The sequence below is a fragment of the Scleropages formosus genome, chromosome 9 (assembly GCF_900964775.1).
Source record: "Scleropages formosus chromosome 9, fSclFor1.1, whole genome shotgun sequence".
In the NCBI taxonomy this organism is placed as follows: Eukaryota; Metazoa; Chordata; class Actinopteri; order Osteoglossiformes; family Osteoglossidae; genus Scleropages; species Scleropages formosus.
Window position 1 is genome coordinate 26,065,813 of NC_041814.1, and position 24,243 is coordinate 26,090,055.

Here is a 24,243-nt window from a genome sequence, read left to right on the forward strand (position 1 = left end):
CCCGAAAAAATTCTACAAAGTATGACCATCTTGCATACCAGTTTTTAAAATACCTTGCATTTGTCTCAACCAAAACATGCCTAATATGCAAAAATAAACACATTTAACATGTTCCTTGTCTGTCCAACATTGTCGCCTGGGTATTTCTTCTCCCGCAACAAGGTTCATTCCAGGGACAATGGAATTGTGACTACTTTTCCTGTCTTTGATACAAACTATAATATAACAGATAAATATACTCCTCATTATATATAAGTATGCTGAATTGCATGTAATCTCTTCCCAAAAATAAGAATAGTAATTCTATCTATTCCTGTAGCAAAGCAATGGAACATTTGTGTGGGACACATTTTGATCTGTTTTACATTTAGTCATTAGTAGTTTATACAGTAAATAGTGGATTTCTACACAAGGTATTAACATCCCTTACAAAAGGAAATATATAAAAATATAAAATCCAAAATATAATAACTATGTTTCTGATTATTAGGTATAATTTATGCAATACAAAATAGTTTATATTATTGCCACCGTTGTTTTACCAATTTTAAGCATACATCGAAGAGACATATATTGTAAGTTATCAAATCATTCATTTATTCTGTACAAATAATATATAAATTTGCATCAACTAAGAAAGCGGCAATAATCTACATATTTTTTTAAACATTTTAAATTAATAAAAATATAAGTATTTAAATTTTAATATTTAAGGATTTTATACTTCTATATATGTTGCCTTTTTGTAATGGACCTTCTTTCAGGCATAATAAGTGGGTCGTTCTAGGCACTGCTACTCAATACACAAGTGTAATAATATAGCAAACATTATGAAAGACATTTTGTCCTTTGCTGTTGGTTCTGTTTCTTTCTAAGTTTGTTCGCTCAGTAGAGGTCTCGGGTCAGCTATAAAATCCTCTTTGCGTATAGCTGTGATACACAATCAAGAGTAGCGCAAATATCAGTGTACCAAAGTGTGGGACCACGCGGGGTTGAAAGCTGCCGCACAGCTCAAACCGCTTTGCCTAAACTTCTTTACTTGTTCACTTCCTTCCTGTTGCCTATGCATCGGCTGGCTGTGGGATACACCGTGTACAGTGTATGAATATGTAATCTTTAGGGACTGGATACTGAATACAGTAATATTTATATGTGACCTGATTATCACACAATTTGTATTTTTATTATGTGCAGCACTTATCTTTCATGAGGTGATATCTACAGGGCAGGGATGATCAAACGCTGTTTATTTATGTGTAAATTTTTACTGTTTTGTTGCCAACTGCAATATTTTAGATTATACGACCCTAATTGACATAAAAATTGCGTAACATGTAGAAGAGAACTTTAGTAAATAATGCTGTGCTTTTCATCTAATGTCTGCCAAGAATAATTACAGAGTAATTATGAATCCCTCACTAATCATTATAGTTCAATCCACTGTTAAGTATCTGGATTTTTCATCACAATAAAGGATGCTGCAACTAAACATGTGCAGAAAAACAGTGTTATTCAAATCAAATCCAAATTTTTACTGAAAGATGGGAGCTCCGCCATTTATCATTTGCAGGTCTTACCGAGGAGCAGTAGGAGCGAAAAACAGAGACAATTTTTTTGCAAAATGAATAAGCCAGAAGTTGTAAGAAATGCTAAGGTGTAGGCTATTATGGCGTTCCACTATATGGCAACATGATTATGAGACTCGTGAGTTCATAAGGAAGATCTGGCAGTTCAGCCCATCTTTGAGTGGTTGTTTTTCGTTGTGGTTCCGCTCCTCACGGTACATGGAAACTGGCAGGTAAGAAACACGTGATGTAACGGAATGCACGCGTACACGCGGGAAAGTGCCGCTGCCACTTCCTCTTCCGCCCGACAGATCCTCGCGCCGGGCTCTGGTCCGCGCGCCCCCGGCCCCCGGCAGGCGCAAGAAGCCTTCGCGCGCTACAAATTTACGAGGGAAGACGCAGACGCCGTGCACGCGCAGGGTCATTTCTCCCCGTTTAAAGAGACAGTATTAGTTTCTCGGTTACGAACACCTGCTGCGCTCAACAGTCACGCCTTAGTAGTGGTGAATTGAATTGGTCGCATTCTGCGGTGCGCCTTTTTCCGTGCCGCTTTCCTGTCCTTTTTGACACAATTGCTGTCACACTGGTTTATATGTAGGCTGTTTTCAATTAGTGGTCTAATAAGGTAAGGTAGCCCTTACTTTGTTCTTAAAATAGAGCAGCGAGGTGCACGCGAGTGCTTCAGAATGCATATCTCTCGTGTTTCGCGTTCTTGCCCTTGACTCTTACGAAACCACAAACGTCGCCGACTGCATCGATCGAAGCAAACTACCCGTGTCTTATAAAAGGTACTTATATGTGCCACACAGTCAAAAGAACACATAGGGAGGGCAAAGGAATGCTGCATCTTTAATCCCATCAATAACGTAACTCCCCTTGTTTCGTCACACGTACAGTGACGTCACGTTTGGCACGAGGAGAGCGCGGGCTGGGCTCTCGGAAAACGCAGCAATCTGAATCCCCTTTCAACACAAACATATCATAAAAGAAATAATAATAATAATAACAACAACAACCTATTTGGTCCCTTTTTCATTTAAAAATAGAATGTATTTTTTCCCTTTTCCATAATCAGATAAACACTTAAAGGTGCAGTGATTTTTATTTTACTGTCTGTGGGGGAAAACTACAATTTCCTTAGAATGCCAGTTAGTACTTTATTCTGGGAACTACATTTAGGTGTTCTGTTACATGAAAAACAAATGGAAGAAAGGCCATCCATTGTCTAGTCTGAGTTTTTGAGTTTCGGTCGAAAGTATTTCCGTAGTGACCCGCTGTGCTTTGTTTTGACCTTTGGCTAAACATCTGTATTTGGGAAGATCGTTATTAGTCTTACTCTTAATCAGGGACTTTTAAATGTGGACATAAGGGTGGCCTTTCACTAGATTCCCTGATACGTTTAACAATAAAAAAGTGAAAATTTTAACTTTGGAAAAGAAAACAAAGCATTTAAAACATGTCAGTAAATCTCTTAACTTAGCGATAAATCACGTTTCTCAGTAGCCCATGACAGTCAACATCGTGGACGTCAAGGTTCCATGCTGAGCGAGAGCAACTAACTTATTGCCACAGTCCCGCTGTTAACCCTGGCTGTTTGTCTGCTTGCGACTTCCTGTTTTGTTTCTGCGACAGGGATAGCTGAGGGCTACAGGGTGGTCTCGTACTCCAGGCGCTCCTGCACCAGAGCATCGTCCTTGTACTGGAGCCGCGGTGGAGTGGGCGAACATTCGAAGGCCAAGATGGCCTTGCGTATACTCCTGTCCAGTACGTGCCTCTCCCAGGCTGGGTACCTGTTTCGGAAAAGGTCTATCTTAATGACCGTCTCTTCTATCCGGGGTGCGCGGGAGGATGGTGTGGATGGAGCTGTTGGCCTCACCTGGAACACGGGCACGCAGCCGTCCCGATCCGCGTGCTTGAGGTCCCTGTCGGATGCCCCGCTCCCCACCATGCCCCGGGTCTGGCCAGCCCTCAGGGAGTTGGTGGCCCCCTCGGGGGGCGGGGGAAAGGTGGTTTCCTCAAGGGGGCCGCTGGGCGACTGGCCGAATCGGGGCCCGTTGGGGTGAAAGAAGGCGTAGTACATGAGCATGAAAACGACGCCCGTAAGGAAGCTGCTGAAGATGACACAGAGGGCGGGCACTGCGAATGCGTCGGTGCTGGGGGGCAGCCGGTACAGGTACCAAAGAGCACTCAGCGCTGCATTCTCCAGCAGCACCACCAGATAATAGGCAAACAGGCGGCAGCGGGTGTGGCCCTCCTTCACGTTGAACCAGCTGAAGATGTAGATGATGCCCACCACCATGTCGAAAACAATCTCCTCCCACTTGGTGACACAGAACTCCGTCTCGCAGTGCACGATCCAGAAGGTCATGACGCACCAGTGCAACACGATGAAGACGCCAAAGTAGAGCTGGAACACGGAGGCGAAGAGCGCGAAGGTGATGACGCGTGCGGCGATGGTGAAGAAGTGCCAGCAGAACTGGATGATGACGGCCAGGTAGGAAATGGGCTTCTTGTCCTCGCGGGAGTCCCGCAGGGCTTTCTGGTAGGAGGCTAGGGCCCAGGCCAGGGATACCAGGGAGGCAGCTGCTGTCAGGCCTGCGAAGGAAAGGCAATGCCAAATGGAGTTTGAGGTCAGGCTGGGAAACCTCTGAATGTCACAGAAACATTACATCATGCATCTCTGCCAGGGTACACCACCATAACCAGTGCAAACAGATTTCCCTAAAATGTTAATGTATGCATTCATATGCTGCTGCTGACAAACAAATGTGCTTTCAAGAAACACTTCTGTGTGTAAACACAGCAGACTTTCCAAATCGACACTTGCTCTGTGCTTCAACAAACTGCTTCGTGAAAAAGGAATTGCTTTAATCCTGCTGATGTTGCCTTGCTCCAAAGTCTCATACCTGGAGGGACGTTTTGTCTTTGGCTTGACAGAGTCCGTTAAAGACCCGTCGTGGCAGGAGAACAGAAGACCCAAGGCTCAAAGCGACACCGCTGGCTTCCTCTGAGAAAGATGCTGTCCTGGCAGCTGAGAGGGGCTGGCTCATCTTCTCCAGACTCATCACACAGCCCTGAGGCCTCTGAGGGACTGGTTCTACGTCCCTTCTCAAACACCCAGTAACACTCTGTGTATATATGTGTCAGTGATTGAGGATGTTATTCTAAGACAGACTATACATATGTTAGTATACAGCATATTTTGAACACAAATGTGAATCTGAAAATGGGTGTGTGTGTGAGACAATTTCTGTGACTGTGGCTGTGTTATGTCTGGCTGTGAATAACTTTGTGTACGTTAAACTGAGTCAGTGTGTGTCTATTTCAGGGCTGCCCTCAGGCCTGTGTGAGAGGTCAGTGTGATGACAGAGTGGTTCCTGCTGGCCATGATGACGATGGTGGACTCTCTCCAGCCCTTGTGGTACAGTCATCTTGGAGGATGAGCAACAGAGACCACCGCGATCTTGTGTCACCGCCAGAAATCACAGCCGCTCTTAGTCTCGGTGGAGACTGACTTTCCAATAAAGCGTACAGTAGACAGTGTCAGGCAATTTTCCCCCCTGGGTTTGCACCAGTTCTGAGCTCTTAACAGGTTTAGGCAAAGCCCTTAAGTGGGGAGTGAAAGACCCGTCCTGCCTTTTGGGTCCAGTCAGACCACCCGAAGAACCACATGCATGACCAATGAATGAGTCTCATTGGCTGGCCTTGATGTCTATCAAAATGAACATAATGCCCCATGGGTGCACTTTGTACACATTCTGTTTTATTACCGCACTGCACTTTGACAGAATGTTAAAAGTGGGGAAAAAAAACAGTTTGTGTTCTGACTACAGGTAGCATGGAATTGAAAAAGTACTTTCTTACATGCTTTACAGGACACACATGCAGTTTTCATTCAAGGTCAATGAGTTCATTTAGCTTATGCTGTATACTCACACAGCTAATGTGCTTTTGAATCCCTGCCTGTCATGTTTTTCCCCCCAAAACCCTGATCTTCATAAACAGTGTACCTTTTATGGAACAAATATATATGTAAACTCCTGTTTTAACGTAACATACAAAGAGTTTCTGAGCTATGGTATTTCCATTTTTTCCATCCTTGACACAGCCGGTGCTGACTTTAATTGGCTGTTATCAACAACTGTGCAAAACATCCGTCAAAGCAGGCTATAATTATTAAACAATTGGGAGCCTGGGAAAGTAGGTCAAACAGTGGAATAAAGTTTTCTTTTAAAAATGAAATTGTAAAGTGAAGATTTAATTCTGCATTTTATCTCACACAGGCCATGGGGTTAAGATCATACCCTCTTTTCTCATGGATTTTATGACAATGAGGCCTGACATCCAGCTTCCAAAGCAACGATCAATCCTGGTAAGTCAATATCCCATCAGTCTGCCTTTTTTAAAGATGGGCACAGATGGTTCTCGCCCTGTCTTTACTTCCTGTGTGAAATGGAGTCTCTTCACTTTATGCACAAATGCTCTGTGCTTTTCTCATTTGCCTGTGTGCAGCGGGAGATGAAAACAAGCAGAGCTGTTGCTCTTGACCGGACTTCACCCTTCCTCCCCACCCCCCCAGTAACCCTCAATCCCTACCAGTAATTCATTGTAAATCTTCATATAGCGGTCTTGTCCATGCGACAGTACCAATGAGGTTGTGATGCATGTGGGGAAAGAATGGAGCTATTCCATTGCTTGAGCAGCTGAACTGATCCTCTCAACTAAAAACGCCACCTTGGAGATCCCGAGTCAATGGGATCTCCCTCTTTCCTAAACTCTGACTTGCCGATCCATCATACTATGTTTAGTCCCGTCATCTTCTGCTTACGCTGCACATCTCCCTTGACCCAGCAAGACAAGGTATGGAAGCTGACCTTTTAATACATATGAATTAACATGGCATAGGCAATTCTCGATATTGATCTCCTTGGTGTTTCTTTGCACAACAAATACAGCCTAGGATGCCAGGAAAAGACCTCTGCCAAGAATATGTCAAATATGGTCAAGATATATAGTGTGAATACATTGCAGCAATGTTTTACTAAGGCCATTTATGTATATTTTTATATACATATCTCTATAGCTGTAAAACAGATGAACATTACTGCACAATAGATGGTCCTTAAAAAGTACACCTTTAATGAAGTACCCTTTGGGCACTGTGTGGAAGATGAAACCAGAACAAGGCAAAACAGCACCTCGCAAATGACTGTTCTTTGGATAAGCACAGACATACCCCCTTTTTCAAATGAAATGCAGATTTGAGTGTGTTAAGTCAAGCATTATATCAAGTGGCAAGGTTGAAACAGAACTGAAGTGCTGTCAGAGGAGATGCCAGCACCATGCAGAGGAGCCATCCAGGCACATTTAGCATTCCTGCTCTCTTAGATTGCAAAAAAGAGCCTGTTTCCCCAGACAGGCTGTCAGTCAGTTCAGTTAGACTTTAACAGTGTGTACAAGCAGAATTCCTATCACGAATGATGAATAAATCATTACACAAGGTTAACAGAGCAGCAAGGCTTCTACTAGGAACCACTGAAGGGAGTAATTAGAACCTCCTTATGTTTGAAAGCAATTAATAACAAAAGACAAACAGCAGACTTTTATCCAAAGTGACTTACATAGCTTGCAATATATCCATTTTTATAGCTGTGTGTGCTTGGTGATGCAGTACAGCGTATATACAAATCCTGGAAACAGGTTTTTTACCGCTACGCAGTGCTATCTGCTGTCTCATTAAAATGCAGTTTACTTCCCAATTAATGTTGCAATTTTAAATGCAGGAAAGCATTCAGGTCAGTTGGGATTGGTTGAACTGGGCAGAACAGTGAACATGAAGCATCCTACAGGTTTCTACAAGTGTATGTCGTGCTTTTAACATGTACTGCACACAATCATTGGACAATCTTCCTATTGCAGGAAAATGTGTCACATTGACCATATTATGAATTGGAGGCTTGCAGAGAACAACATGGGTGCATTGGAGTACAGAGTTCAGCCCTCAACACTTTTAAAGGTTAACTAGGAGAAACAAGAGAAAACTGGTGCAAGCCCAAGATGGATGTTCTTTAGCTAGCTTCAATGGTTTTGAAGAGGAATGGCTCACAACAGCAGCAGCTTTCTGCCAAAAATTAACACTGTCTTCTACACTGAAGAAGTCATTAACAGCTAAGGTGGGTGAAAGTTAATTTGAAAACACAAAGCTTCAGTCATCACTGTCGCTGACTTTTGCTGGAAGAGCACAGATATATACAACAAGGCCCAACTGTAAGTAAAAATTTTCAAACTGAATAAAAGCCTACAATACCACAACTCAGACAATATTGGTTACCATAGCAGGATGTTTACCAGCAGTGTTTGCATCCCAGTAGAATGGTGACCCATCGGTGAGGGCACTGGTCCGTGCGGCAATCCAGTAAACGTACAAAATCTCTACTCTGCAAGGGTGTTGACTGACGTCAGCACAGCACATAGCAAGGCAAACCCATTTTGAATGGTGTCCCTATGAAAAGCATTCAGCTTCCTCGCTTGTAAATTCTTTGGGAGACCTTGTTATTTCTCTGTGCTGTAAACAGCACCCCTGTTAAAAACCAGCAGCTGATTCTATGCCATTGTATCCTGTGAGGTTCTTGGGTTAAATTCTATTCATTTAATTTATATATAGCACCCTCCTGACATGGTTGCCTCAGAGCGGTTAATGTGGAGTGTAGCCATAAAATTACAAATAGACTCAAAATGAATTAAATTTAGCAACAGTGATACAAAGTGGCTTGAAACAATTACTGCTATGTAATTTAAAAACGAGTCCAAAAAAGCCAGAGGGGAACAGAAGAGTTGAAATAACATCTCACAAGGTGGATTCTGAAAGAAACCTCGGAGGGGCTGGTCGAAACCCTGATGTTACTTTTACTGCGGGGACACTGATGGTCGGAGCCACGCAGTCAAATAACGTTGTTATGGAGACATTTGAAACTTCTGTTGAAGGAAAATAATAGATTGGGCCTCTGGCTGCTTGTAGCAGCTTTACCTTCTGAGGTAAATTTGTTAGCATGATCAAAGGAGATATCTTCTGGTCAAAAGAGCCATGTAAATGTTATGAATGAATTGTTTGACCAGTTAAGTGGTATCACAGCTCAGCTTTCAAAGGTAGATGAAATGGATGGTGTCAGTGCCAAACTAAAGAAATTGTCCTCCTGTGTTGCAGCTATAGAAATAGAACTCACCAGTTTAATTGACTATAGGAACAACTTTGAAAGCCACGTTGTCGGCACTGAACACTCGATCTGTGCTGTAGACGATGCGGTTGAATCACCATCCCACTAGTCACCCTGGAGCGAAAAGCTGAGCTGTACCAAGTGCAACTGGATAAAGTGGAGTATAAAGACTGCAGCAACAATCAGAAATTTGTTTGGATTACCTGAGAATGCTGAAGGAAACCCCACTCTAAAGCAATTTCTGAAGGACAAGCTACATTCCTGGGTGTAACTGCCAACTGATTCTCCTCCTATTAAGATTAATTTTGCCTACCGAATCCCCAACCGCACTCCTGACCCAACACTCATCTGAGGACTGTTCTGGTTTGATTTTTGTGCTTCTCTGACATAGAAGACATTGAAAAAGCTACAGCGACATCATTTTTAAAGATTCCCATTTGTGATCCTGCCTGTATCTGCCATCTGAAATTGTGTGACGACAAAACCTTTGAGGTTGCAAGAGCTTTTAAAGAGTGCCAAATCTAGCATGGTTTCTTTCCCTGCTTAACTGAGGTGTCTACACAAAGGGAACGTCCTCCAGTTTGATGGCCCGGCGTCCATGTACACTTTTCTGGCAACTTAGTGTAGGTCAGTTTCTGTTTCTATTCCGTTTCTTTTGTAGTTACATTGTTTTTATAAACTTTACTCTTTATTATTGTGTTTTTTACTTGTTTGGGGGAGTTTACGCCTTCTGTTTTATTTATGATGGGATCTGGAGGGAAGGAGCAGTTCGGGACATTTAGTTAAGAATTAGAAGGTACATTCTGTGTCAGATACCCATAAATGAAGTGGTCGCAGACAGACCTGCCCCCTGAGGGAGGATGGAGGTGTTTGACAAAAGTTTTGTTTATAGCTCAATTCTGCATTCAGGGCTTTGGTATGACCCTCTTTTGTTCTTTCTCTCTTCTTTTTCTAATTATTAAGATTTTGTGACGACTTCTACTCAATTGCTTCACTCGCTCAGTCTTGACAACTGCTTGTTCCTCGGTAAATCTTTTTATGTACACAAATTAGGTTTTGGTTTTCCTCTACAGCTTAGAAATTTTCACTAAATTAACTTTTTATTTTAGTTGTTAGGGCTGAGAAGAAATTTGATGCTATTGACATATTTTCCTAAACCCTAGAAAGGACAAGTTATTAAATTTAAAGGGCTTCAAAACTGGTTACATTCAGACCATTTGACCTCTTGGGCCTATATGTCGGACAAAAGCCACATACAGTACTGTCTGTGTTTAATGAAAAAATCTAACAGTGCATTTCAAACATCTTGTAGCAACCACTGGAAGCTACTTTGTAAATGATGTTTGTCATTTTTGTATTTTTTAAAGATGGGTAAGGTGTAATGTCTGCTGTGGTTTATATTTCTTTTCCTGACACATAAAATTTTCCAGTTGATGAACACAGGTCAGAAAATATTCTATGGCTGAAATGTTATTGTTGCTGGAGGGGCAGCATCAAAGTAGACATTGTACTACATAAAACATGCTGGCACTTTTACCTCACCTAGCCAGTTTCTTTAAAAATTTCAATTCTACACAGAATACATTTTAAACCATACTGGGCTTCACTCAGAACAGATACAGAAATATTTTGACCTCCTGTTCTATTTGTGATCGAGTCAGGGGAGATTTAATTCCTGCTGTCTATAAAAATGCCTTTATATATGAAGTTCTCCAAATTATTGCCTTCTGTGACTGAGAAACCTGATACTTTATGCCAGCCACATTGAGGCTCTTGTCCCATCCATCTCCTGGTTCCTGGCCTTTATCATCAGGGAACATTGGAGCCAATTAAATAGTTATCGGACTCAAACATGTGGCCACATGTCATGCTCTTTAATTACTTTCACTTCAAGGCCACGTTGGATGGAATTAATAGAAAAAAAACTCTTCTTTCTGCAGCCATACGAAAGGACAAAGTCATCATGGTGTGCGAGAAGCATCAAAGATGGCAGAAAATAACTCTTGGCTCTCTTCTGCACATCCGGATATTCCAAATCAGCAGGATCTCGTATTCAGTTCCTTCAGTACATTTCAGCGAGCGTGCCCAAAAAGAAAAGCCTAAGGACTGCTAACCCAGGCGTATTGTAAATCATGAATATAAAAGCAGTTTTCCACAAATATGCAGACAGACAACGATAAATATCTTGTTGACTTAGCGTTAATTTCATGCTGCTGAGAAATGAAGGGGGTAATAAAAAATATTTCCTCTTGTCTTCCAAAGGTGTGAGAACAAAGACGAAAGATAACACTTAATTTAACACTCTCAATTAAAGAACTTTTACAAAGATACAGGAAGAACCTGCTGCAAGGTCTGTTTTGGTTTGCCGATCAGCCGTGCTGTTTTTGCTCATCTATTATGCACCTTGTCGAACGGAGGACTTCCATGCATCCCTCCTTAAGAAAATATCTGTACATTTTTTGCTAATTTTTATGTAGGCAAGAGAGAAAAGATACAGTTAAGATGGTGCCATTTACCAAAATATAAATACAAGTACTGAGTATTTCAGTAAAGTTCACAAGGCAATAAGTTACACACTATCAAGAATATAGGATTACTCTTAGAGGTGTGTGTCAAGGTGTGAATATTTTTTCTAAGAGATTAACTATTGGCTACAAATCCTTTGATAATGTACTTAAATTTATTTATCAGATTCTTTTCTCGAAAGCAACTTCCAATGAACTCTATGTAGTGTTATGAGCCCACACACCTTATTCACCGCAGTGACTTACACTGCTAGATACATTACTTACACTGGGTCACTCATCCATACATCAGTGGAACACACACACACTCTGTCACTCACACACTATGGGTGAACTTGAACAGCATGTCTTTGGACTGTGGGAGGAAACCAGAGCACCTGGAGGAAACCCACACAAACATGGGGCGAACATGCAGACATTTACATTTACATTTATTCATTTAGCAGACGCTTTTGTCCAAAGCAACGTACATCTCAGTAAAAGTACAATATATGCATTACGTTAAGAGAATGAGACATAGCTGGAGGCAGACGTGTGACCCAAGCAAACCTAATTTGTTACCTACCACTTGCGGCACCAAAGTTCATCGTTCAAGCAGGTGCATAAAACACAGGATAGACAAAGCCTGATACCCTCCAGACTCTACACAGACTAAGGGGGGATCGAACCCACATCCTTTCACACCACCAAGGCACTGTGAGACAGCAGGACTACTTGCTGTGCCACCATGCTGCCCTTGTGCTGTACAAGAGGCCATGCTTTATGACAGCTTCTCAAATACACAACAGAAGGATACGCCAAACATGTTGAAATCTGGGTTGGGGGGGGCAGTGGCATGGTGGCACAGCGGGTTCAGCCAGGTCCCGCTCTCTGGTGGGCCTGGGTTTCGAGTCCTGCTTGGGGTGCTTTGGGACGGACTGGCATCCCATCCTGGATGTGTCCCCCCAGCCCTGCGCCCTGCGCTGCCAGGATAGGCTCCAATTTGGTGCAAGCGGCTTCAGACAGCGTGTGCTTAAATACTAAACACCACGGAGTGCAAGAATTACAGGTCTTTTGTCTTTTCAACAACACTCAATTCAAATTTCAGCTTCTTACCATACTTTATACTCGTTTTAATAACGGCTGTGATTGAAGAGCTTTAATACTTTAATGTGGGCTCCCTCAGGAGCCGAACGCTCCCCATCTCTGGGCTGCCGTCGAGAAGCAGCACTAGTTAAACCTGTAAGTGAATCTGATTGATCCTGCAGGATTTGTTTTCGCTGCATAAAACCATTAAATTAGATTATACCGAATTTAATACTCAGGGAGAGCAATGCCGGCTGTCGGCTAAGACGGATCGGGCGTACGGGGCCTGGGAGGCAGGGGTACCTTCTCCATCATCTCACAATACTGTGGATGATATAAAAGGGGAGTGTTTAGAGAAACCTGCAGACCAAGAATAAAATACATCACAAGTGCTGTAAATCGTTCGTCTGTATCCTGTTCGGAAGAATTTACAAACCGGGCAGTTTCTGTAAGCTTTGAAAAAGTCCAATAAATACCTGATTACGATAATGTTACGTAAAGAAGGAAAGATTTAAACGAATGTTAAAATACTTTGTACCTGTACAGAATCCTTGAGAAATACCCTATTGTATGGTCTGCCTGCATATTATATACTTTATTACTGCTTGAAAAAAGGGCAATATTATGATGTTTCAAAAAATATTTCCTCTTTTCAGCCATAATCAAAGGAGTCCCAGATGTTTGATTTAATCTGACATTTAAGACTACACTCTAAAGTGTACTTTTTACATAATATTGAAATGAATGAGTTTAATACTAGTATTAAGGATGAAACGGTTCCCAGTTGAGCAGGGTGATAATTAGCATAGCAGACTGAAGGGTTTTAATAATACAGGTTGTCACGCAGAGGTGTGTATTAGGTGTATCAAATGCATTTTCGACTTATGATGGGTTTCGCGAAACATAACCCCATTGTAAATCAGGGACCCCCTGTATTATTTTTCACGGGCTGGAAAACACTGGTGGATGAAAGAAGGTTGACAGTTACATCAGGGCAGGGGCAGTTCTCAGAGACACCGTGACACTGGATAGACTGACCTTATGTGGAACTGCATGCCCAACTCCAGCTGGTTGACCTGAGGCCTTTTGTCTTGACTGGGTGATGTAAACACTGTAAGTATGTGAGTGTGAGTAGTGTATCTAGCAGTGTAAGTCACCTTGGTGAGTAAGGTGTGTGGGCTCATAACACTACATAGAGTTCATTGGAAGGCACTTTGGAGAAAGGTGTCGGCTGAATAATAAGTGTAAATAAATGTAAGTAAACAGACTTCCCTCATCTCAGTCACCACTAGGCGGCATAGTTGTTAAGGGCGATGATCAACATGGCTTTTTTAAGGTTGATGCTTTGGTAATTCTAGTAAACTTTGTTTAGATTTTTTTTGCTGCACGTGGCTCTCAGCTGTGATCAGGAACTTAAAACCAAGTGCAGGACGGTGCAGGATGAAGTCTCAAATGCAATTTGAGAAGCAGCTTTGATAAATTCGTTATTTGATACGTATTGTTTGAATTTTGTTTACTGGTGTCCTTTAATGTTTATGTCTGCATGGGCAAAAATGTTTCAAGCTTACAGTATATAATTTTAGTAATAACTGCATTTCACTACATTTCGATTAATAAGATCAAAATCTTTTTAAATCTAATAAAAAGTATCTGCTAAATAAATAAATGTAACATTAAATATTGCATCCCACTATTTACTTCATTTTGAGGATAATTTTATTCATTATTGTTTTAGAGCTGCCAAGTACTTCAGTCTGAAAAAATGAGTTATTTTCAAAGGTTGAAAAATTATTTTTTAATCATTTAAGCTTCAACTAAAAAAACACTTTGCATGAATTAGCCATGTAACTACAGTTGGTCCTTGGTATATGGGCTTTCAGGAAAAAGAGTTTTCAGATTTTCTTGTGCAGTATATAGTTTTTTTTTACATAAAAAGAGTTAGCACACCAGTTGAAATCATGGACCAAAGCATCAGCCGAAAACTCCCAGAGATAGTGAGTGTGACTAATAAACACTGGCGTAAGCTTTTCAAGAGTCAAGAAGCTGGAAAAGCTAAAGAAAAGGTGAACAAGCTGTATGTGATCCTTGGCCTTTCACATTTACCGCTCGAGTTGTCGCCTTTCCATCATCCTGCGAGTCCATGTAATATCTCTCGATCTCAGTTTATATGCATTTGTGCTTCAAGGTAAAAAAAACAAACTTTTTTCCAACTTCTTTTAATTTTTTTCTTATTGCACATATGTTGGGTATCTGAATTTCTTATGATGTATAGAGTAAAAAAATTATTGTGGAAGTGACTGTCAGCACCAGCACTCTGGGCCACAATTGTTTATTGGGCTTTCTATACATTTATTTATTTGGCAGACACTTTTTTCAAAAGCAACTTCCAATGAACTCTATGTAGTGTTATGAGCCCACACACCTTATTCACCGCAGTGACTTACACTGCTAGATACACTACTTACACCGGGTCACTCATCCATACATCAGTGGAACACACTCTCTCTGGTTTCCTCACACTATGGGGGAACCTGAACAGCACATCTTCAGACTGTGGGAGGAAACCCACACAGACACAGGGAGAACATGCAAGCTCCAAACAGACTGAGTGGGGATTAAACCCACATCCTCTCGCACCACACAGGTGCTGTGAGACAGCAGCACTACTCGCTGTGCCATTGTGTTGCCCTTATTTACCATGTGTAAATATATCCCCCAGGTGTGTGCACGAGGCATCCTGGCTCACCAGAGGGAGGGGCTGTTTGCCTCCTCACAGTAAATGATCTGCTAAAGTGGGAGAGAGAGACAGTCCAGTTACAATTTTTAATCTATCAGAAGTTACGTACAACTCCTTAAATAAAAGTGCATTTCCCAACAGTTCAGCTGCTGCACACTGTGTGGCGGGTCTGGGGTTCGAGCCCTGCTTAGGGTTCGCCGCGACCCCTCTTGGGATGAGCGGTTGTTGACGATGAATGGATGGATGGATGAGCGTTAGATACAGATGTGATTCTCGTAGCCCACTCAGTTCGTCCAATGCCACAGTTTTTTCTGGTACTTAGTTTCGGAAAATGCGATTTAGCTAAATTAAGCATCCTCACGTCAGGTGACAAAATACGGCCTGTTTTTCCTGTGTCATATTAATGTGCTTATTCTAGTCAATGGAGGCAAAGGGCATAAAGGAGTAGATTTACTTCAGAAACTGCAGTGCTAACTGCAGTCTAGAGTGACGAGGGATGGGAGACTCAGTCAGGACAAGGAGCCGTGTAGAACACCTCAGACAAGCACTGAACCTTTGGTTAATTTCACCCTTGGATTGAAAGCTTTTAGCACATCAATTGATCATTAAGTTGTTGCTGAGAACAGATTGGTTGCTCTGTCCAAAACAAAGACTTACATGCCTCCTATCTAGAAAGGAGACAACGAGCTTGTATTTTAACTTAATTGCAATCTTACTGCAAGAACCCTTTTAATCTCGGCAAGGACTTAATGATTAATTGATGCGCTGAAAGCTTCCAACGTAAGGGTAGCTGTAAAAATCCCGTATTTTTACATGGAGTCCGTGGCCACACTAGTCATGTTTCCCACATCGTTGCTACGGCCCCGAACGGCTTTCGGTGTGTTATGTTATTCCTTTCCGTGTTCGTGCGTTTTTGCTTCCCGTACTGGTCCGTTATCTACTATAGGTTCTCATCCTTGTTCATCATCATCGGCCTTGTTTCAGTTCCTCAGTCTGGACCAATCACCTCCAGGCTCTCATCATCAATCATCAATGCCTTCCACCCCTCTTGGGGCACAGGCTGCCAGCAAGGGCTCTCCAGGCGTCTCTGAGAGTCTTGGATGAAAGAAGGGGTATCGGTCTAGTGGCTTCCAGAGTTATCCGACTCTCACCATCAGGTGTCATATGCCTTCTTGTGGAAGAACCATTCTCTCCAAGAGCTGAGATGTCTTGAAATTTCCATGTTGGCGTTTCTGTAGCTGACAAGGTTTTTACAGTGTGGGGTAGCTATCCCCACGCCCAACCCTCCTCCTTTCTCAGCCAAGCTTGGGACCGTCCATGGCGGAGTTCTTCTCCAGGCTCTGCCATCTTAAAAACTCTACCATTTGTCAGGTGAACTCCAGATTTTTGTCTGGGGCTTATCTTTGGATAAGTGACCCTGCTCCTTTATGTGTTTGTTTAGTCATCTATTTTGTGGCTTATTTTAATGATTAGTTGTTTATTGACTTGGCAGTGTTGTCACACCCACACCCTCGTGCCAGGCGACCGCACCTGCAGAGAATCAAGGAGACGGGGTATAAAGGGACTGCTCCGACGCACCGCTTTGCAGAACCTCGATAGAGCCACCGCAACAAGCTCACGAACAGCAACCTTGCCGCCCTTGCCTACCCCGTATGCCTCTTGTTCTGCTCCCCTGGCTTTCGACCTTTGGCTTCATCAACTAGACCTCGTCTCACCCCCCATTATGACGTTTGTGCATCGGCAACACTCTGCTTGTTTTGGACCACAACCCTGCCTGTTCCTGGTCGGAGTTCACGAAATAAAGCCCCTGCACTTGGCTCCGGCGCCTCTGTTACTTGTGGCCATCATGACAGTTGTCTTGGGGAGGGGGGGAAGCACGTCACGGGACCTACATAACACATAGATTTTAGCAGCCTGTCTAGACACACTGAGAAAGAGGTTGGTGCCACCCTGTGTACTTTTGTTTTTTTGGTAGATAGAGTAGGTTTGTTAGGGCATCATAGATGCTGAAGACCTTTTTTTGTTTTGTTTGGGTACTCTACTAACTTGAGATGGTTTGATTTGCTTTTCCTAAGTTCTTTGTCACTGTCTCGGTTCACGGATGGTGTCTCTGTACCTTTTGTAAATGATCGCCTGAATATCTACACCAATTAGCACAGTAAAAAGAACCTGCACTTAGCACTTCATTCTTGTACATGTGATTTTGTTGGCCCCTTCTTACTGCTGGTCACCACTCACCTGTCGTTACACCCTAGCTAACCATAGGTGTCTGGGGATGTAACAATCATAGCTGTTGGAAGGACTGAAACACTGACCTGTTTCATGGGTCGAGTCTATCCTTCTCACATGACAGCGTAACATTAATGATTCACACTGCTGTTGGCATATGATCATTTGTAGACAATGAGCACCTTTATCTGAGTTCTGATTGGCTCATGCACTTAAGACCAAACAAAATTTAATCAGTGTTAACTGTCATGTAAACGATGAGGCCTAAACAGTGTTCTGTATTTTATATCGAGTGTAAGCATGATTTTCTGCCATCTTGAGGCTTTTGGGTTTCCATTATACTAGTGATGAACGATGTGGACTCATGAAAGTCCCAAGAGGAACCTTTCCTGCTGTACAAGTAAAAATATCCAGGTGTTGCATATAAAACTGGAAATTGCAAGAGTCAATTTGTATGGTCTGCTAAGTGAGTAAATCCTGCAAACGACACCTTAGTCACTCAAAACAATACCAAATTGATAGGGTGGAGTTCATTTGTTTTCTTTTTCTGCTCATAATTAAAAAAAATTCCCTGCACTTTTCTGCGTATTCAATACTGTAGCATAACCTCTGTAGTATCATGTTACAGTATACAGGTATATCTCTAAATAATTTGCCATCTAACCCTAATGTAATGGTATGGGTAGCACAGCACCAGGGTGGTGCAAGAGGACATGGGTTCGATCCCTACATCCCTACTCGGTTTGTGTGGAGTTTCCATGTTCTCCCTGTGTCTGTCTGGGTTTCCTCCAGGTGCTCTGGTTTCCTCTCACAGTCCAAAGATGCTGTTCAGGTTTCCCCATAGTGTGTGAGTGACACAGAGAGAGTGTGTTCCACTTATTATATGGGTGAGTGACCCTTTGTAAGTAGAGTATCTAGCAGTGTAAGTCACCACGGTGAATAAGGTGTGTGGGCTCATAACACTACATAGAGCTCATTGGAAGTCGCTTTGGAGAAAAGTGTCTGCTAAGTAAATGAATGTACATATATGATGTATTGCATGTCTTTTGTCTCTCCTTGCTGACAATCTGCTTTTTCTTCTAGGTAGCATGGTGATATAAAGAGCTTTTTCCGAGGTCTAAGCTGAGTGGCAGTTACTGTAATCAATTATTGCACTTTTATGAATGCCTCATTGCATACCAATGTTTCCTTCAAAACTGCAATTTATTACATCAGGTCTTATTTAGAGTCATAAAATCAGCAAATGAACTTAATTGCCATAAACCAAGAGAGTCACTTTCTCTCCCTCTCTCAACAGTTGAATTATGTGGGTGTATTTACTGACACGAAGAGGCGAAAATAATTCCCCCTACATTTTTTACAAGCTTTGGACTTCACGTCCATTTCCGTGCGCGATAACGTGATTGACAAGATGGCTTCCATCGGCATGACACATCTTGTTGCGTTGTGCTCGGCGGATTATGTGCGGCTCACGCCAACATCATCAAAGGAACACCTTTCAGAACTGCAGGGGCTGGACTGAAATTGGTGATTTGTCACTCAGCCAAAATGATCTTTCAGCAAGAGCATTAAGAAAGACCTGCTGAGAGAAGCCTATGCGTTTGGGGATACAAATTATTGCTGTGAAAATATTCAAAAACCTTATAGCAGGAATATTAGTTTGATATGCGAGTTACTCAGAATTGGGACAACATTAAAACAGGCTTAGCTATACCATCCTTTGGCTCTGGGAAAATTATAATAATAGAGTGGTGTCTAAAAAAAAAAATGCTATTTTTGGGTTTTAGGAAAAGATTTTTGATTTGCTTTACATTGACTAGATGTTATATATGCATACTAACATACATAGGTACTGTTTTGTATTCACTCGCATGCAGTATTATATTAAATTCAATTGTTGGCCCAAAGTGAAGATGGATTTTTATCTCATGATCGCTGCACAGAGATGCTATTGACCTGATTTCAGAAATGGTCATTATAACTGACTGATGTTGCGGTGCTGTTTACTTTCACCGTGGATTTCACCGAAGCCTTTGACTGCGACTCGGTGTCTCATTTGAGCGGCAGGGATGGGTGTTAATCCCCAAGATGACATTATTAATTTACAAGTCAGAATTATCAATTTCAATTCTACTGGCCTGGAATTACAGCAGCGATTCTGTTTTGAGGGATCAGCACTGCAATTGTATTGTAGAAGCAAGCTGAAGGGCCCTGGTGTGAACAAACTAGGTGGGTTTAGTTATGAACACACGGTTCAGGTGACCTCATAATTAGACCGGGCTTCTAGTAATCGAATGGAGAGCAGAGTATGGTGAAGAATCTGGCCTCACCCAGTCATCTAAATACAGTTACAGATACTCATGCCATACACACACACACACAGACTGATACAGATGCACACATAGCTACAGATACACCCTGCCACATACACATTCACAATTATTTATTGAGCTGACACTTTTCTCCAGAGCAACTTACAGTTATTTATCCATTTAAGCAGCTGAGGAGTTTTTAATGGAGTAATTCAGGGTAAGTACTTTGTTGAAGGGTACTACAGCAGATAGTGGGACTTGACCTCAGGTCTTCTAATTGGAAGGTAACAACCCTGTCTACCGTACCCTGGTATACAAATGATAGCAGTACATACCGTCTTGCTCCCCCCCACCCCCCAAAAAAAGCCATCTATTTTACAATCTCGACAATATTCCAAGCCCCACCCCAAACATGTCACATGGTTTCAACGTGTAGAAGGTAATCTGCAAGGTGCGTTAGGACTTGGTGTTATAGCATGTACAGCTTAGGAGATAAATTCACGTTGTCCAGAGTGGACAGAAATAAATGGCTGGTTTTGAGGACAATCGCACCCCTCTTCAATAACACACTGCTACAGATACAGATAAGGAGCGACACACAGCCACGCAGTGGGACTCGGATGTGTGGAGAATTGGCTCATGGCGTTGAATCCGAGTTTCTGAGCCACAGGCCCTCTTTGGGTTGAGCTGCAGCAGCAGAGATTTTGATGGAATGATATTCGAAAGGCCTCCGTTTCCAGGAGCTCGGTGCTCAACAAATGGGTCAAACGGCATGAGACCGCTTCATTCACAAACCTCACTCTGTGAAAAACAGCCACAAAGAGCCACAAAGCAGCTCTATTCGGAGGGCGAGCGGAAAGGATGAAGCCATAAATACCCGTTTAAATCCGACAGATAGACAGGAGCTGCCTACCAGAGTAGACAGAAAGCTCGGTTACCCCAGTGCTGACACAGGGCATCCTCAGAATGTCCATACTTCCATAGCGGTAAAGAGGGAAATCAACGAGATTTTTAACCATTTAAGCCAAGCTGTGATACGTTTCAAGGACTCGGTGCCGGTGCACCTCCACCTGCCTTTCCGAGTCTTTTCGGAAACGGAATACCTCGCCACACGACCCAGCAGGTGACACGCAGAGTACAGTCACGAGGTGCACGTGTGTCGCTGGGATATGACCAGGCTCTGATTCCCCAGAGGCCTCTACGCTCCAAGGCTTTCCCATTGAAAGGGAAAGCAGGCTCGTGGGTCTAAAGAAAGCAGGAGTAAAGATGAGCCAAAGGGTGTGAGGGGAGGATGAGGAGCTGAAGAAGCCCATCTGGACTCTTCCCGGACCACAGACTCGGGACTGCAGTTGGAAGCTGTTTCCGGAGAACGAAGAGAGATGGCTTTTCTGTGAAGTTCCGTGACGGAATGTAAAGGTCTTTCCGACTTTCACTGTTGCCATGGCAACCCTGTGGCGCAATTAAAAAGGACACTCTCCAGGAATCGGTGAACTCTTCGGGGACAAGCACAAATTTTCCACCGAGGCCGTAAGACAGTGTCGTGTTTGTTGGAATCATTATTAACAGATGAATATGTCCTTCGGTGGAAATGTTAAGGGGGCAAAAATAAATGCCACTGAATCTTATGCAAACAGGCAAATAGTTTTTACTCATCGGAGAAGTTTGTGTAAAGTTGACGACTTTGACTGTGTGACACGAACTGTTGGCAGCCTGAGGTCGTATGTCAGAGGCAGCCTGTGTCGTGCAGAGCACCGCGGAGAGCATCCCAGGGTGAGCATCTTCACTAATGTGTGGCCACATGTCAGGAACTGGACATGTCCATCAAACCATAGCAAGACCATGGAAAACGTGTCCTCTGGGAGTGGTCAGTCCCCATCCAGCACAACGTGACAGAGACCATCTCGCTGGTATGCGGTCCCGGGTGGGGAATGGATAATATCTGGCAAACCACAGACGAACCATGGAGAATATCGGCCCCTTCTGTGGTCACAGGGCAGTGTCACGCCGTGTCCAGAACTCCACTGCCCCGACGCAGAGGTTGGATCCCCAACAGCACAACAGATGGGCCTCAGCAAGATTAGTGTCTCTGCATCTGAGGTCTTCTTCTAAAGGCTTTCTGCTCCTTTAATACACAGAAAACGTCAAATATTACTGTAATGCATATTCTTGTGTCATGTGTATATTTTTTCCAGTGGATCCGTTGTTTCGAAGCTCCCATTAATAAACCCCATTTACAAAGGGCAGCTGGACCAGCGCAGGTTCAGCTCCCAGGGAGTTGAGAAAAATGCAAACTAATACGGAGCAACATGGCTGGAAAGGAAATGGCTGCAGTGTTTTTCGCCGCGTCGAGTTTGGCTGATGTTGCGAGGTGCGGCAATGACATAGCTGGGGCAAGACAGAGCAGCGAGTGTGTTTGTCCGCTTGGAAATACATACTGCTATAAATAGGTTCAAAAACAGGCATCATGGGGGTCGCCTCAATCATTCTGCTGGGATTTAAATGATTCACTTTAAACTGAATTGCATGCAGAAAAGCAGGCACAAAAAACCACTTGATTAACACTCAACGTTCTACCGAAAAAGGTTTCAAAGGAAAGATAAGGAGGACCCTCCAGTCGACCCTTCCCCCTCCACCCACACCTACCTGCTATTAATATTGTGCACAGACACACACACAGGAGAGCACACGGTGTAACGGAATGAGGTGCAATAAGCTCGATTTGCTCGGCGGGGTCGCGGTGCTCCCGGAGTGGGCCGACTCGAGTGCGCCTGACCTTGTGTCACCTCCGTCGCATCGACACTCAGCTCCGAGCAGGCGAAGCTAAATGAGTCCGAACGGCCCCAGTTCTTCCCCAGCAGGAGGGGTGACCAATCTGCTGGCTTCCCCCGTACAGAAATGACATAACGACAAGGACGGCGATGATTTTTGGGGTAATTAACTTTTCCCTCTTTTTTTCCCAAATACTGATTAGTCTGTCAAAGTGTACTTCGTGAAACTATTAATTAATGGAAGTCTGAAATAGCTTCCTGCTTTTTTTTTTTTTATCCTCGGAGCAATCCATTAAAGTGAGATTCTTCGGAAGGGAGGGGGGTTTGGTGAGGTGATTGGGGGGGGGAATCCGAAACGCCTGTCCCTAAGCTTTAAAACACTGCACTAAACTGAGGTCGACAGTCCAGAACTCGTTATATATGTTCGCTCTTATTCGGTAATAGAATGCCATTTTATTGATGGTACAGCGCACTCTCGAGGGCTCATGGAAATTGAATCCTCAGACGACCACCCCGATTAAAGAGGTGAAAAATGACTTATCGTGTCACATATCTGCAGAAAATGTTCCTGAACCAGAACAAAGCTGGTGAAATTAGAAAGAAGACGTTTTCCTCCAGAAGGCAGGAGGAGAGCTGGGGTCCCGCTCAATCACACGCGCTGTTCAGGGTCTACCTCCAAGGATGAAACATGGACGACTACGAGGCAAGGGACTTTGTCGCTCCATCTACAGTCATAATCGCACGAGAACCTCGTGTTCGGCGACATCAGGAATATGAATGAAAGGAAGGTCGTGTGCCGGGAGGAAAAGAGGGCGAAGCGAGCCGATATATTCAGCTACAGCGGTTATTAACGTTCTGATACGATCTTTACGTTCATTTTGCATTCTCTCGGAGTTTGGTAAAAAGACAAAAAAAGGTTTGGAGTAAAGAAGACCACTTTTTGACAGCCTGAGAGAGACACAACAATCTGGAACATGAGACACCTTGCTGCTCTGAGACCTTTGTCAGACAAACCTGTAACTCTTCCACTCAACTTTTCAAAGGTGTGACGTCCCAGAGCCGGTAGTTGAGCAGTTGGCTCCAGGTGGGAGCCCCATGGAGCAGAGCCCCAGATCAGTGAACTCTTCGTTTTCTGATGGGCCACATCGGTCTGCAGTCTCCATTGGACTGCGCCACCTGAAAGGGTCAAGTCACTCTACCTGCAGGACAGGGGATGATGTTCCACCACGGCACCTCTTGATAAGTTCAGGGTCTTCTAGGTATAGCTGATATTGAAAGATGCCTCTGCCAAAATCACAACACTGTGCTTGTTCGGTATGTTTCTGAAGATATGAGCATGGATCAATTTTAATTATTTGCGTATAGCGTTTTTACTGCGGTACACAGCAGATTCACTGCTCTTATTAATCACTTGCTTAGCAGTAACCCTTGGCTGTCAATCACCTGGCAAACCACCTGCCATGTCAATTATACAACGAAAATCTCTTCCAGCAATTTGGTTTGCCTTTAAAACCTGGAATTAAGGTACAGGGACCTTGGGTTCTGGGATGCGTGGATGGCAAGGCGTAGAAAAACGGGTGCTCACCTTGCAGGGCCTGCAGCTTGTGAGTCTGGATGATGATGCAGAGCTGAAGGACCAGCTGGGGGGCGCTCTCCAGGAAAGTGGCCAGCAAGTGCAGCATGCTGACGTCCGCATACTCGTACACCATCCTCCAGTAAAAGCGCCAGCGGTCGTGCTCGCTGCTGCGCCGGCTTCTGATGCCCAGGTAGATGGTGTGAAAGTACCTGCAGGGCAGAGAGTAGCACAGCTTTTCAGGAAAAGCACAAT

General features: G+C 43.4%; 1 protein-coding gene across 2 annotated transcripts in view; it reads right to left on the reverse strand.

Moving 5' to 3' along the window:
• Positions 1-743: 743 nt before the first annotated feature.
• The window catches only part of LOC108929606 (XK-related protein 4-like), an 84,757-nt gene continuing 61,257 nt past the window's right edge, over positions 744-24,243 (reverse strand). The window contains exons 2-4 of one of the 2 annotated variants that reach the window (XM_029254805.1): positions 24,001-24,200; positions 3,442-4,160; positions 744-3,355 (exon numbers count right to left, since the gene is read on the reverse strand). In XM_029254805.1, coding sequence (XP_029110638.1) covers positions 3,146-3,355; positions 3,442-4,160; positions 24,001-24,200 — 1,129 coding nt within the window. In that variant the 3' untranslated portion in view covers positions 744-3,145. Of the gene's footprint in view, positions 4,161-24,000; positions 24,201-24,243 lie in introns of both variants that reach the window. The other variant, XM_029254804.1, reaches the window with a different exon arrangement.